This window comes from Amblyomma mixtum, chromosome 7 (genome assembly GCF_055824585.1).
Source record: "Amblyomma mixtum isolate Tamu chromosome 7, ASM5582458v1, whole genome shotgun sequence".
Taxonomy (NCBI): Eukaryota; Metazoa; Arthropoda; class Arachnida; order Ixodida; family Ixodidae; genus Amblyomma; species Amblyomma mixtum.
Window position 1 is genome coordinate 49,613,169 of NC_143018.1, and position 16,062 is coordinate 49,629,230.

Sequence of the window (16,062 nt, forward strand, 5' to 3'; positions counted from 1 at the left end):
GCGCGTCACGGCCGCGGAATACGAAGACGCGACCAAGAAGAGACGCCGCTCAAAAATAGCCACCGTTTCTTCTTTTTCTTCTTCTTCCATGTTTAATGCTGCTCGATTCTTCTGGCTGATGCTGATCTCATGAACTTGTTGAGGACTGTTATTTGCTGGTAGGCTCGCATGATGCATATATGTATAAAAACAATTGGAAGGGTGTCGATGTGGTCAAACTGGATAGACGTGCGAAAGCATGTTTTCAGCCAGGTTGGCTCGTGGTTCTACTCTGCTGGGTCGTCAGCAGATCTGGCGGCAATGAAAAAATCATGTCAGGAAAACACCAGACAGCACTCTACAGATAACGTGTTTTAACGCTGTGCCTCGTGCTTTGGATGATGAAAGTGCCGCGTCGAAATTAGCAGGCGACGCCTGTTTCAGTATCAAACTGAAAGTGCGTCAGCAGATTCGGCCGGAACATGGAAAGCACATTCTACCGCATCTTTTAGGTTATCTGTAGGTCACCGACAGCAGACAGAGACGAAACTTTTATCAGACATCAAATGCGGAAAATACAAAAACGTAGAGGAAGCCACATTCGTAGAGAAAGCACATTCACATAAATTTGCGACTTCGACATTCATAGTTATAAACATGGGACTACAATGTGTGCCAGCCAAATGATAAGGCAGGCTTTCGTAAAGGATAGACCATACTCAAAATATCTAAGAGGTCATAGAGAAATGCGCAGAATATAACCAACCCTTGTATATAGTGTTCGTGGATTACGAGAAGGTATTTGACTCAGTTGAAACCTCAGCAGCCATGCAGGCATTGCGGAATCGTGGAATAGAAGAGTCTTATGTGAACATACTGGAGCATATCTACAACGACTGCAAAGCTACCATAGCACTTCATAAAGTCAGCAATAAAATTCCAATAAGCAAGGATGTCAGGCAGAGGGACATGATCTCGCCAATCTGTAAGCGATCGTAAAACGCGATTCCACATCGGAGCTACTCCCGCCCAGACGGTGGCAGTCGTCTCCTCGACTCGACTCGTGGCGCTCACGGGAATCTGGCTCGGTGCGCCGGTCGGTCCTGAGTGCCTACCGCATCACCTACCTACCCTTTTATGCGAAGCATATTGCTAGAGCTACCACTCACGCCGTCGCCGTGGGACCCCTAGCCGTGAAACCACGTGACACCGTGACGTCACACCACGTGACATCGGATGAGAGAGCCGGCCTCCACCTCGCGCCGTCGCCGTGGGAACCCTAGCCGTCACACCACGTGACACCGTGACGTCACACCACGTGGCACCGTGACGTCACACCACGTGACATGGGATGAGACAGCCGGCCTCCACCTCGCGCCGTCGCCGTGGGACCCCTAGCCGTCACGCCACGTGACACCGTGACGTCACACCACGTGACATCGGATGAGAGAGCCGGCCTCCACCTCGCGCTGTCGCCGTGGGATGCTTCGCATTCCCAAGGCTTAGCCAAGCTGAGCCTCAGCAATTTTTTTGTATCTTCCCGGCGCCGTCTGGATGCCGTTTGTGTTTGTGATGTTTGTTTTTCGCGAGTGCGGCGCGTCGACTCATCAGCGTTGACAGCGGGAAGCGCGGAGTGTGTGGTGCGCGAGCGATCTGAGCGGACGTGCGCAAGACAGTGTGAGCCCTATTGAAGTGCGCGGACAAGAGTTGTGTTGTAACTGCAATATATCTATTGTTTATTCTCATTGATTTGTGTGTGCTTCAAGTGTCCTTACTCGCTCCCCCTACCCCCTTTTTTGTCATCTTTAACATATGCTATGCACCGCCTGTGTACAGGTGTTCCGAGGCCTGGATTGGGAACAGCTGAGGATAAGAGTTAATGGAGAATACCTAAGGAATTTGCGATTCGCTGTGTCTTGTTAACTCACTCAGGAGATGAGTTGCAAAGCATGATCAATGATTTAGACAGGCAGAGCAGAATGGTAGGTCATCAAATTAACATGCAGAAAACCAAAGTAATGCTCAACAGTCTCCCAGGGCAACAGCAGTTCACAATTGGTAGCGAGGTACTGGAGAGGGAAATCATGAGAGGGAAATAACAAGAAAAATTAAAATTGGGCGGAATGAATATGGCAGGTCCTCTCATGAGGATCATGAATGGCAGTTTGCCAATATTCCTCAAGAGAAAAGTATACGACAGCTGTATCTTACCGGTACTCACCTACGGGGCTGAAACGTGGTGGCTAACACACAGGATTCAGCTTAAGTTAAGGAGAACGCAGCGAGCTATGGAAAGAAAAATGACAGGTGTAAGGTTAAAAACCGGAAGCGGGAAGAAATGGGGGAGGGAACAAACGCCGGTTAACGACATCCTAGTCGAAACCAAGAGGAAGAAATGGGCTTGGGCAGGGAATGTAATCCGAAGGCAAGATTACCGCTGGTCCTTAAGCGTAACGGAGCGGATTCCAAGAGAAGGCAAGCGTAACAGGGGGCGGCAGAAAGTCAGGTGGGCGGATGAGATTAAGGAATTTGCGGGGATATTGTAGCCGCAGCTGGCAAAGGACAGGGTTAATTTTAGAGACATGGGATAGGTGTTCACCCTGCAGTGGGCTTAGTCAGGCTGATGATGATATCATGATGATGACAACAATAAAGCGTCAGTTGAAAGTCAGCGCTTAGTATATACTTGAGTCGTCTTTACGCCCGCGTTTTCTCGCGCTGTGTTGCGTATGCTTCCGCGGTATGAAACGAGCCAGAGGCATTGCTATTGGCTCAAATTTCTCGCTTTTGTGAAAACGGAGTATTTCTGACCTCCAGCAGTTAACGCGTCACAATAGAATCAGAACATCTGAAAACGCTGTCCCGAGCTCTCGAGCATGGGATTGTTCGGTAGGCAGTGTCTCTACACTATAAGCCATAAGTGCCACTCGCGTTCGATTGATTCCCGAGTAATTGGTCAAGCGCATACTTTTTGTCGATGTCAGAACGCTTCCTCTGAGTTCCGCGAGACTCTTAATGCAAGTGCGATTCCTTTTAAGCAGGCTTCCCTTTAGAAGCCTTGATCGAAAGGTAGCCTCGCGAAAGGTATGACTACTCTCCCTCTGGGCAGCATTCGCTCTGATGTGAAAAACCGAACAACCATAGCAAGCGGGCGACTATGCCGGCGACCGCGTGACGCGTACGCCGATGCGGCTCAGACAACGGCTCGAATGACGGACGAGTCCACATGCACGAGGGGTGTGCGGTGAAGTGGGGACGGTCCGGAAGCCGTACCGGGTGGGGTTCGCAGGTCCTTCGGGCGCTCGCTGGTTCTCCTTTGTTTTCAGGTCGTAAGCGCGCACACCGCCGTTGATGTGCTGTCGTGCTCTGTGAGACCACCGCGCATCAGCGAGTCTCACTTCGTTGTTTCTAGCGTCAGCCAATTATTGTTGTTGTTGTTGTTGTCCTCTAGAAAATGGCGCATACCCACTGCGGGGGATTGGCCAAGACACAGGCGGCAATTAGCCACGAGTGCAAGCAATTTCCTTCCTTCTTTTCGGCGCCGCACGCATTGCACTCCAACCAAACATGGCGGACAGAACGTATCGCCTCTGCGGCTTCGCTCGCGGCATCGACTGGAATCCAGTCACCTTCGAAGAATCACTCCCGTCGGCGTGGGTATGCAACTTCTGCGCCTACGTTAGCATGAAAATGGCCATCCTGCCCTGTGGAAACGTTTTGTGCTCGGCTTGCCTCGAGGAGTGCAAAAGAGGCGACGGCTGCTCAGTCTGTCCTCTGGACAAGAAAACGTTTGAAATGGATGTGGACGTGTGCTGGATTCCGGATCCTCGTGGCCATTTGGTCAAGCTGCAGGTATGTGTGAGCATGAGGGCTGAGATCAGGCATGGGCAGTATCAAAAATATATGTATCTTGGTTACTATTCTTCTCTACATCTTGTGCATCAGTATTAGGTAACGCTTGACAAAAATGAAAGCATCGATGTATCTGTATCGCAAATACTTATTTAAGGCATCGTGTATTCTAATTACTTGATACTAGGAAAAAAAAGTTTGAAGCAAATTTCGATCAGGTTGCTGTCAGTCAGACTTTTGGCCGCTGGCGCTCACTGAGGCGGTAGCGCATTGAACCAAGGGAATAATTAGGAAAATGCGACGCCAGTGCGGTTGGCCCACTCAGTTGTCTTTGTTCCTACGTTCTTTGCTTGTCTTCTGCAAACTCGGTGACAGAAGATGCTAAGAGGCAGGCTCACCTTTATGGTAAAAACAACACCCCTTCACCCCCATTTAAAGTTGCGATGGGTGACAGCAGAAATGGAAGACATTGATTTTAGATCTTTTCAATGCATGTTCTCGTAACGTTCAGATTAGTTCTGCTTCTCAGGACGGTGTCCTTTGTCTGCTGGTTTACCGCATACTCTTATTTGGGCTGTCGCTAAGGCCTGGCCTTGCGCCCCAGCTCAAAGCCTCTAAGGGTTGACACAAGCGAGAGGCGTTAGTTCTAGGTGATACCTTACGCTCAAAGGTATCGCACAGCCTGAAGGGAGTTTCCGGATAAAAGTCAGTGTTCAGGTACATTTTCTGCGCGCTGAAAGCCGTCCCGTTTGTGCTCATTAACCAAAAATGATAGGCAGACAAAGGGCTGGTTGTGGCATCAACCACAGAAAGAAATTAATGCCTTGCACAACGAACATCACCTATGAGCTCCCGTTCACCCGTGGCAGCCGCCGCAGTGGCTCAGTGGTTATATGGCGCTCGGCTCCTGACCCATAAGACGCGGGTTCGATCCACGCAGATTCGATCCCGGCTGTGGCGATAAAATTTCGATGGAGGCGAAATTATAAACGTCCGTGTGCTGTGCGATGTCAGTGCACGTTGAAGAACCCCAGGTGGTTTAAAATTCAGGAGCCCTTCACTACGGCGGCCCTCGTAGTCTGAGTCGCTTTGGGATGTTAAACCCCCCCTAAACCATTCACCTGTGGCAGAGTGTATTCGCACCACTCCGGTGGTGAATTCCTAACACTTGTCATACCCTCCTCCTTCGTAGGTAACTGCCCTCTCGTTACACATTACCCCACTCTCCCCATATTCTCCTCTCCTCATGGTAAGCACCGTCCAAGTGGTTCGGGTGGCAGCCACCTTCTGGTTACCCAAGACGCGAAGCCCAAGGAACAGGCCCGAACAACCGAGCGGTTAGGCCGGGAGAAACTTTTTCCGATTGTCTCTGATCGATGCAACAGTTGGCAGTAAAACCTTACACTCTATAATTAACCGAATAATGCATGTACTTCCTGGAGCTCACTGTTGCGTATTATGCTGTTATGTGTGGGCTCATAATTAGGAAACTCGTGTTCAAATGCAGGTCCAATGATTGCAGTTACGAGCATTCATTTAGTACGGAGGTGCCTGCTGTAAGTTACGTTTAATTATATCAAGTGAATCATTAGCTGTTGTACGGGTCAGGTTGACATCATAACAAACTCAGCGGATTACTTAGTAGAAATTGAGGCGTTAAAATTGCAGAATAAGATGTGTTCATGGAATCCAGTGTGTTTAAGAATCATTCAGTGTTGCCATCCAGTACAATCTGCACTTATTAATTGCCTAAAAGTCAGGAGAGAGCGCACAACGCTCACCGTAAGTACTATTATTGAGAAATACACAACGTATTCTGTGTTTATTAAGCGTCTCGTAAATAACGTGGCCTTCGCCACATGAGTTCGCGTCATAACCGCTAGCCGCACGAAACAATATTGAATGCATTCAACCACAAGCGGTGTTTCGCTTTTTTGTACGAAAAAAAAAATGCACTTGTAAGCAGTAAGAGAGAGCACAAAGTTTGGGCATTCATTTATTGATTACATGCTAATTATAGGTGGCAAACATAGTTCCTTTTTCTCCTGAGAAAAACCCTGTGCCCTTGGGCCTTGTGCCTCGTCTTGTGTCGTGTCAATGGGAGGAGGGCGTGGCGCCACCTAGGTCACATGACCTGGTGACGTTATCGCAACCTGCCCGCAACAAGCCCCACCGATGGCAGCAGCTGCCACGGCAGGTCAGCGGCGCTACGCTTAACCGCTCCACCACTTCGCCAGGAGAGATATGAGGACTCTCAGCGACCTATGAACGTCCAATTCTGCATATATAGGCATTAACCCACTAAAGCTAGAGCTTCATAAGCTACAGACTGAGCTTATACGTGTCCCCTCTAGTTCAAGAATGAACACATGCTTTCGCACGTCAAACTCGCTTTAACTACGTTAAACCGTACCACTTTATGCAAAAATTGGCGCTCAAATTGAATGAGAAAATACCCAGTAAATTCACAGCTTTATGTTAAAATTTTGTTGCTTGTATCATTCTTCACGACTGTACATTACCTCGAGCAAAACAGAACTGCGCGAAGACGACGGGACAAAAGAAGGCACGAATACACACACACAAAGCGCAGTGCGTGTGTATTCGCGCCTTGTTTTGTCCCGTCGTCTTCGCGCAGTTCTGTTCTGCTCTAACCATGAACCGACTAGCCCAACATCATTTCTTACTTCTGTACATTACCTTTCACCGGAGACGTTCACTTCGGAGGTGTTCTATTCAGGGACGATCAGTCCAGCGACTATCTATCCCGGGGTGCTCATCACGGGATGACAGCCTTTAACTGTCCATTGTTTTTTTTCTCTCAAAAATTAAAGGTGAGCTGCTGGAACAGCGAGCATGGCTGCGACTTCGTGGGTCCCCTAGGAGAGCTGCTGGAGCACTTCGAGCAACGGTGCGGCTTCCACGCAACCTCTTGCCCCCGATGCCTCGACACCATGCCTCGGAGGGACCTTCCCGGACACTACAGTGCCGGATGCACACCCGTCGCTTCAGAAAAAGCACAAGTCCGGGAGCATGCAGGCTCGTTAAAGCCTAGCACATCGCCACTCTACCCGCCTGTCGACTCGCCTGTCGACTCGTGCTACGACGTCTTGACATCCATACGGAGCCGAGTCAACGAATTGGCCGAGGCTGTGGGCGGACAGTACGCCGAACTTCAGCAAGACTTGCGCAAGATGGCGCGAGCCGCGGAACAGCGAGGTGCCGAATCGCAGAACGGAGGAGGCCCGGCGCAAGAGGGCAAAGATACGGGCACCCTCTTGGCCCTGTTGCGTGAAGACGTGTCTGCCTTTACTGAGGACTTCGTCAAGATGCAACAAAGATCTGATGCAGAGCTGGGCACACAGGGTGCGCAGAACACCCAGAGCAATGCGTCTGCGACAGCAAAGCTAAGCGAAAAGGCCCTCTTCACGGGATATCACGATGGAAAGAACACTGGCGCGACCGAAGAGCTAATTGTCTGGACCGTGTTAATTCACAATACCACTCACGAGAGGATCGCGTTGTGTCAACGACGGTTCACAGGCACGTCCGCTGAGTTGCGCATTATGTGCAAAACTTCACCGTCTACTGACTTTGTTGCTGTGTACGCAGAGTCTTCACAGCCAGCTCAGTGTGAATTAATTTCCGTAAAGCGCCTCGGTTCTCAAGAAGTTCACTCACCTACCCTTTGGTTTGAATCCGCGGCAGATTTGCCATCTCACAGCGCTAATGACCTCCAACCCCAGCCTCCTTTGCAGTACATGTGTAGGCTGAGGTCTAATATGGAAAAGATGGAAGGAAAACAGTACTATAAGCTTGACTTTTTGATTAAAGTGAGGTGGTGTGCTCCTCGACTCTGATTATTCGCTCTTTACTAAAAACCAGTGGGCGTGAGTAATCAGTCGAGGAATGCAGGCTGTCTGCGCGAGCAATCTCTTGGGCGGATCCCTAATGGTTGTGGCCTTTCCAGTTAACTCAGGGTATGAAATGAAAGCTCTGTTGATCTGAACATGTTCATTTGTAATAAGACGCTGTAGTGCGCATTGACCTTCGTCGAAAGTTGTGCAGAGAGACTGCGCTCAACAAGTTACGGTGAAAGATGCTCACGCGCTGAGAGCCTTTACGACATTCAGTAGTTAAAGCGTTCTCCGTCTTTGTGACGGTGCTGTAAGCCATACTTTATTCAGAACGCAATGAGAAGAGGAGCTGTACGGATTTCGTGCAATAAAATGAACAAATACATCAAATAAAACTTGGCTCAGAGCGCTCCTGGTGCTCCTGCCGGAAGCACCGCTTCTTGAGCCTCGTTTGCGGCAGCTGGCGTTGGCGACGCTCCTATCCGTACATACCAAAAAATGTACGCATTGAATGCAGCATAACTCTGCGCGCGGCTGCATGTGGCATAGCCCCCGGTAAGGAATCACACTGAATGTGAAGTGTAGTTAATATATTCTAGCACTAATTCAATATGAGCGTCGCACAGTAAGCAATCACACCTCGTCTGAAGCCTACCTGTTTTGAACATTTAATTCCTAGCAATTTGGCACGAATGCAAGCTAAGAGAAGAGTACGCCCACTAAGCACGACATAGTTGCTGAGCTAGGTCGCTTCGGGTGCCGACGAGCGTCAGAAAAGTAGCTGTAGAAATATTTGTAACCTCAGGTTCTACAACACTTAGTGGACAGTTCATGCCCACTGCATATGAGTTTGCTGAGTATACTAATAGCTCTGTCCTTGGTCAGTTCGCATCGTCACGCAGTTTCAAGGCAAGGCCTTGACGTTCTCCTGCACAAAGTCCCCAACCGACTGGTAGTCGAGGAGGCAGTCCGTCCAGCTTCCTATCTCTCTCCAAACCAAATCCTGGTAGGGGTCTGTCTGGCGTTGAAACTTGTGCTTGTAACGACGGTGCAGTTCCTTCGTCACGTGCCTCAAGAAGAGGAGGTTGGTCAGAGGGTAAAAGGCGTCCCAGTTATTCCTGCCGCAAAATGAAAAAAAAAAGATCACAGGAGATTAGCGGAACAAAGTTGGCAAGAAAATTGGTGTAGCAAAGCAAATGCTAACTTATGGTGCCGGGAAGAGACGTAGAAGAAAAATAGTTTTGATTAACTAGTCGGTAAAAACATCATTAGTTCAAAGGTGAGGGAACAGCTGGTTAGATCAAAAATTTCATTAAGAGACGCTGAATAATTTACACGACTCGAATGGCGCAAAATTACAAAAGAATTTTTGCGGCATCTGTTGAGACATGATGTAAACGAAATGAGCGGTCTCACGGATTCTAGTGGACAAACGCGAGAAAGTTATAAGGTTGCTTTATCTGGATGGTCAGGAATACGTGGGCTTTATTAATTGCATCTTTATTGGTCCCGGCTACTGTTAAAATATTTGCGACCAATTTTTAAACGCTGGTATACAGGGTCAACTATAGCACGCATGGCGTTGCAGAACAGAGCTACACAGGGCTTCTTGGACCACGAGTATTGCAAAGAAATTTCCCTCGTCTGGACGCCTGTTGAAGGCAGGCGCCGTGGTAACCAGTGCAGCGCAACTCAGCTCGCCACCCTAGAAGCGTCGAAAAGACGCCTAAAAGTGCCACGGAAGGCGCGAACCTGTGTGGAGGGTGGTGACGTAATCCCAAAGCGCCGCTGAGTCAGCCTTCTAGACGGCGAAACGAAGCAGTAGTAAGACAGGTTGATGCATAAGAGACAATGAATGGGCGGTCGCCGACCGTCACCAAGAGATCCCCGTCTCAAGACGGCCTAATGCTGCCCCAAGAAGGAAGCGTAGTGCTGTCGGCCCCGTGCCAAACTCTTGTATAACATTATTGCAAAAAAGTACATGAAACCGTCCTCGTTTAATGTGCATTAACCTTTCGGCAGTCATGCCGTGCGTGGAAGGGCCGCTTCTGATTGACAGAATGTTCGGCCACACAGGAATAACTACTGCGATGAAGTCGCAACAGTGACGACCATGGTAAAATAACAGATTCTCCCCGCCACCTGTTCGGTGCCCAGAAACCTAATCACTGCTTCATCAGAGGAATTGATCGGAAGCTATGTGACCGTTTTTTCTGCCTCCAATCGGTCCAATCGGTGACAGAGGTTCCAAAGAGTCAAACGCACCGTAAACGTTGCAGTATTAATATCAAACTGGGTGGCAAAAACAGGATGAGCACCGTTTCGGGTCTTCTTTAAAACCGTTGTTTTGCCACAAGTGCCAGTGTCGGTATCGGACAAATTTTTTTCTGCTCAGTTCAATTTCACTGTTGCCATCCACAATGCCGACTGGCCGATCCCGGCCGTAGAATCAATGACGTGGCAGTTCTTGAAACCTATGACAAAGACTAGTAGTAGAAGTGCAATAGAATCTGCTATGAAAGCCCAGTAAAGCAACCTTTTGGAAGGCTAAGAACGTTGACAATTTTACGTAGGGTAACCCTGCCCTATCTAATCGTTTTATGTAACAGTCTTCCAAAACACTTCCAACAACTGAGGACGCTGTGTTCAAAAATCAAATTGACCTGTAGGAATGAATTATAGCGTTTTAATGAGGAGGAGGCTACTTTCACTTAAAGGGGGGATTTTTTTTATCAAGAAAAGACCGAGAAACCAAACCCAAGTAATGCCGCCATCGACCTTTTTAACGGGGAAAGTCTTTTTGTCAAGACGGTCCATGTCCGATATTCTCGGACAAAAATTTTTAGCATTGAAAAATTTTACGATACTGTTATAGAAGTATTGAAGGTAATGGTCCAGTCTTCTGGTTTGTAGAAAAATCTGTCTTTTAACGTGTTTCCATCGATCGCATCGGCCAGTTAAGATTGCAATAAGAAACCAACGACGGGGAACGCTCTTGACGACGGCAAAAACGCTAATAGCAAAAAAATATTCAAGACTACCGTCGGGTGGTGAGCGGATATATTGATTGTTATACTGAAATCTTACATTAATTGAAAAAATGCGTTCGTAAATTATTTCCCACTCAAAAATTACTTCGTCCAGAATTGTTTGGTATGTTCTGGCTGCGCATCACTGCGGATAGAATGCACCGCCATTCACTTGAGAGATTGAATCAAGCGGTGCAAGAAGAAAAGAAACTTTACGTTTCCGTTTATAGATTTATAAAAATTAAATATGCTGTTGATGCCAAACAAACACGATCGTAGCCACAAACAACCAAAGCCCAATTTTTTTACTAAGATTAAAAATTGCATGTAACTTTAAGCAGTGTCACTTTAAAACTAACTTTCCTGTTTCAACAGTTCACTTCTCGTACAAAGGGATAGCTTATTTGCAAGTACCTCATAAAGGTGCCAGCGTGCAAAAGAAGGTATCTGTGTACAGCCGATCATTCACTCAGTGAAGAATCGAGGACAGGGAATAATTTTTTCAAATATTTCAGATTGCCTTAACGATCGCTGTGATAGTCCTCATTACCGACAAAGGGGTCCTTGAAGGGCGCACTATTATTCCTCAAGAACTTGAACCGCAAGCCAAGATTAAATGATGCCATGGTGCAAACACAGTCTTCCATAAACTGAATGAATGTCTCTTCAAAAAATGAAGAGCAGTAAAGTAGTAAGAAAGATTATACCTGGCTATGGCCGCCATTTTCTTGTACACGAAAAGCAGATTTTGGTCACTCGATGTCCCGTACATGTTTTCCGGTGCCGTAAACACGGACTTGCCACCTGCGAGCGCATAAAGCATTCGGAAAACAAAGAAGAGGAACTTGGGGAAGGGAAAGTTTGCAAAAAAGGGTGTAATGCAAGCGGGAAGGCTGGAACTTATAACGAAAGATATATTTCAGAATAACAGCCTGAGGGCCGAGTTGGTGCAGGATAAAATGAACGGCGGCGCAATAAGGGCACTAATAAGAAAGGGACACCACATGCGCACAATAAACAAACGGCAGTAGTGACAGCCAATAAACAAACAGCAATAGTGACAGTGCGCATGTGGTGTCCCTTTCTTGTTAATGTCGTTGTTACGCCGCAGTTCATTTCATCGATATTATGTATCAGGGCTTTTTAAAGCTCATGCAGCGAAAAGCTCTGCCCTTTTGTTTGGCAACCAGATGCATAACTGTTCGGCAAAACCGGTCTCCCATTGCTTTCTAAAAGAAGTCCAAAGAGCATCTTGGGTGTTGCAAGTCATACTAAGCGTGACTGTACCTTTCAGAGAAACAGACACATGACTACTGTTCGTCCGGCAAAACGAGTAGCCGTGACGAAAGCTCACCGTCGGTGATGCGAGCCCAGGAGTAGCCCACCACGTTCGCCTCAACGCCCCACATCCTGATGACGAAGCTACGGCCACCGACGCGGAACCAGCGAGTCTCCTCGGCCGTCCTCTTGACCAGGACGTGACCGAGGTGCAGGTCACGGTGCTCGAACTGCAGCACTTCCTCGGCTGCGGCCAACGACAGCGCCACCTGCTGCAGGATGCTCCGCAGCTGAAGCACGCTGTCCAGCTGAGGCGACACAGCGCGAGAGAAGAGGCAGGGCTGGAGACTGAAAATCGCTCGCCTGTCTTGGATGCGAAATGGTGAGACTAATGCACCAATTTTTTTTTCTAATCATTGCAGGCAATCGTACTGAAAATAGCTGTATGAAGCAGTAGCCTCATACAATTTCTCATACAAATATGACGCAATTATCACTCAGATGTAATACATTTATTTCTGAAAAATCATACATTTGTCATACAAATGTCATTCAGTATTAGGCAAATTGTATGAAATTTGACGAAGCTTTTACGAATTATTGCATCATACTACTTTTTTCCCGCAGGGAAGGGAAAGAAACAGATTATCATCCATTCTGATCTCGATATTTAACAACGCTAGTTACCCCCTGACTTGTAAATCCCGTTGATGGCTCTTCCATCACCCGACTTCGATGTTATGCCCATAGACAAAAGAAATATTGCGCCGTAACACAAAGAAAAGTAACATTCTGCAGTTCCGACAACGCACATTATGTACACTAAAACGGAAAGCTGAAATTTATAATTGCGAAACGGGTGTCAACCTCTGTTAGTAACGCGATACTGTATTTATTGAAATAGCTTAATGACACGGCTCAACTCTTTTCTTATGTTTTTGCTCCCCAATTTTTGCTCCCCAAAACGTTATTTGTAACGACAGCCATAAGGTTCAGTCGAAAAACGGGGTGAACCATTTATTTTTTAAACTCTATAAAAACTGGTGCGGCGGAATCAAACCGGCTGAATTTCTCCCTTCAGCGTCTATTCGCGCCTTTAGAAGAGGCGTTTAATCCGTATTAACTGCAAATGCAGTGTTCAGTTCTATTTAACCAGCCTGTGTTTACCCTTATAAACAAATAAGGAGGGCGTATTGTTTAACCCCTTCAACATGTTTAACCTACACATTGAAGTTTCGTGTGATTTACGCCTCTAAAAAAAATCCGGTGGCTGATGACGGCAGCCAGCAGTAATTAGACAATTATTATCGTATCAAAAAGTCGAGTACCACAGTGCTAAATCTTTAAGGAAGTCGTTAGGAATGAAGATAACTCGGGCCTCATGTCCTTTGCATTCCCGGGAAGAAATGAAAGTTATGCTATACTGACTCACTTCAACGCTGTCTAGCGGGACACCAGCATACGCCATGTGTATGACCAGGTAGGTGCGTTCAGGATTAACTGCGAAAGAAACAGGGCAAGGGCATCTGTAACTGTAAAAAAATTACGAGGAACTTTAGCGGCTAAAGTGGTGAAAGGCGAAAGCCTGAGTGCTGCATTCTGCTACGCGATTGTTCACTTCACATTTTGTTGGTGCATTACTTAACTGCCAATTAATGACGCTTAAGCTTCGCCTTTAGGAGTGGAACGCGACAGCGTGTTGTAGCGCTGTCAGGCAGTCCACGGAATGCCACCACCCGTTCGGCGCGATGCGTTGCCCTTTGAGCGCAACGCTTTTTAAGGAAAGGAAACGGGGCAGTGATTCTCTGTCGTCTCGGTGGACACCTGAGCCGCACGGTACAGGAAGGGAGGAAGTGTGAGCGAAACAGAAAGAGGGGTCGTATTGAAGAAAATGAAAATTGTATTTGAGGAAAGGAAATTACGCATTAACTGTCTCACATATCTCAGTAGGCACTAGTCGAAAATTGTAAGGAAGTTGTGCAGTAACTGTCTCACAGAATTCGGTGGACACCCGTTAAAATTTGCGTGTGGTGACGTCACGACAATTTGGACTAATCCTAAACGCGGACAAATACGCCTTGCTCGTCGGTTAATTGGTTTTTGAGGAAAGGAAATGTGTCTGCCTCTCATATCTCGGTGGACACCTAAACCTCGCCGTAACGGGAAGGGAGGAAGAGTGAACGAAGACACCGTATTCACTAGACGCACCTTTGTTCATTCCGAACCGTCGAGCTGGCATGGCGGAGTGGTAACGTGCTCGACTCGCACTCCGGAGACCGGGGTTCGACTCCCAAGCTCGGCCAATTTCTTACTCGGTTTTATTTATCTGGTCTGACTAGAAAGGTTAATTGGACTAATTTATATAGTAAGCAATTAACTAAACTCAGTCAAACTAACTCGGAGCATCACTATACGATCCCTTTAATTGGTTGCATGGTTAGTAGCCAAAGTACAATTTCCCCCGTCTGAAACTCGCGCACTGTGACGTCACGACCGTTTCGACCAACTGAAAAGCGTGACATTTCTGTCGACACCTCCTGCTTACAACGATGAGGCATTAAAGGCTTCCGCCTTAATAATGAATTTGTCGTTCTCATTCGACATTGGCCTCGTGCATTAATGAAGGGTGGTTGACGGCAAGCCATTTGGGGGTGGCCAAATTACGCTTATTTGCATATCACGGTAATTCCTGTTCTGAGAGCTCCTTTACTGACGCTTGTTCTTGGAAGACGTTTGGTACGAATCAAAGTAATCATGAGATAGAATTTATTGGCCTTAAAAGCTTTCACTGTGAAAAAACAGCGAGGAGAGACAGGACACACAAAAACAAAGACTCAACACAAACGCTGTGTGTCCCGTCCTCCCGAGCTGTTTTTCGCAACGAATCATTACCGACTCGCCCAAATCTCTCTCAAATAAGCGCCACTGCTATCACTATTTTGCAGCGCAATTCGGTTGCATTGACATCGCAGGGCCGTTAAATGAAATAAAGCCGCTACGCTCAATAGCAGCACAAAAGGGTACGCAGCAATGATTATGAATAGTGTTTTTGCAAGGAGGCTAAAAAAGAGCGAAAAAATGTTACATAAAGCAATATAAAGCACCGCTGATTACCTTCAAGGCGCTTGGCGGGTTGGCGGTTAGAAGTAGGGTCGCTCCGGTAACCTCGAAGTTCTTCAGGGTAGGAGCCGAAGACACACGTGACGCTGCGAAGGGAGTGAAGGATAGGCATAGGTATTCACGCAATCAGGTATTTTTTTATTATTCCTAGATCGCCAAGCACGTGTCAGAAAAAGTTCTGTGCACAGGTGCCCGAATTCGACTTTTCCCGGAAAGAGGCTTAAAGGGCACTGGTCAACAGACGAAAACTTTGACAAAGCAACTAATTAGTGGTAGAATTACCCCCCGTGGCGGCTCAGGCACACCTCAGTAACATTACGTTAGACTGGTCACGTTACTTTCCCTTAGGGTGGCACCTACGACGCCGTCAAGGGATAACCCCAGCATCACAAACATTGGAATTTGTTTCCTGACATGGCTGTCCTTGCAAAAATGCAATTTAAATACTGGCACCCGCACTTTGTGACGCAGCAGTGTATATATTTTCTCGCAACAATAAGGCGGCATACCGCATGGCGGTCTCTAAACGTTGTTGCTGTAAGCTTCCGCAGGGAGTTACGACATTTCACCACGATGCTTCCGGATCGGGGTACCGCAGCATCTCCGCGGTTTATAGTGATACAAACTCATTTCGCCTTCGTCGTCATCATCAGCGCCACATCGATTCTCGCCCAATTTTTTTTTTCACCGTAATCAATTTCTTTTCATCAATATGACGAATTTTAACGGCACCAGGATAACGGCACCAGGCAGTAAAGGAATCGTGCAGGACAGGTGAGTAGTTTATAGACGGCAAAAAAAGAAGAGTGTCAGTTATAACGAATAAAAATAAAACGTTACATTTTAATAATTATGCCACAATTAGCACCGCCCCAGGACAAAGGAGATGCTGCCAGTTACCTATATTAAATTGCTGAGCCCGTATAGCGCGAGGTACACCACACAGA

At 47.3% G+C, this 16,062-nt stretch overlaps 2 protein-coding genes across 2 annotated transcripts; one reads left to right on the plus strand and one right to left on the minus strand.

Annotated features, from left to right (window-relative positions):
• Positions 1 to 3,202: 3,202 nt before the first annotated feature.
• LOC149336035 (uncharacterized) lies at positions 3,203 to 9,006 on the plus strand. The gene is made up of 2 exons (XM_089552532.1): positions 3,203 to 3,831; positions 6,666 to 9,006. Exons 1-2 carry the CDS (start codon positions 3,547 to 3,549, stop codon positions 7,689 to 7,691), a joined length of 1,311 nt encoding a protein of 436 aa, XP_089408658.1. The 5' UTR covers positions 3,203 to 3,546; the 3' UTR covers positions 7,692 to 9,006.
• LOC149336036 (serine/threonine-protein kinase haspin-like) lies at positions 8,114 to 15,629 on the minus strand. The gene is made up of 6 exons (XM_089554068.1): positions 15,625 to 15,629; positions 15,110 to 15,201; positions 13,424 to 13,495; positions 12,072 to 12,362; positions 11,425 to 11,521; positions 8,114 to 8,806 (listed from the first exon to the last, which is right to left on the minus strand). The coding sequence occupies exons 1-6, from the start codon at positions 15,627 to 15,629 to the stop codon at positions 8,593 to 8,595; spliced, it is 771 nt and encodes a 256-aa protein (XP_089410194.1). The 3' UTR covers positions 8,114 to 8,592.
• Between the last annotated feature and the right edge of the window lie 433 nt (positions 15,630 to 16,062).

Bases quoted from the DNA above. Each gene is read 5' to 3' on its own strand.
- LOC149336035 (XM_089552532.1), top strand. From the start codon at position 3,547: ATGGCGGACAGAACGTATCGCCTCTGCGGCTTCGCTCGCGGCATCGAC. The intron at 3,832-6,665 runs GTATGTGTGAGC...CAAAAATTAAAG, and splicing joins GCCATTTGGTCAAGCTGCAG to GTGAGCTGCTGGAACAGCGA.
- LOC149336036 (XM_089554068.1), bottom strand. The intron at 13,496-15,109 runs GTAATCAGCGGT...TTTCTTTCGCAG, and splicing joins ACCCGCCAAGCGCCTTGAAG to TTAATCCTGAACGCACCTAC. The intron at 11,522-12,071 runs GTGAGCTTTCGT...ATGCGCTCGCAG, and splicing joins CTGGGCTCGCATCACCGACG to GTGGCAAGTCCGTGTTTACG.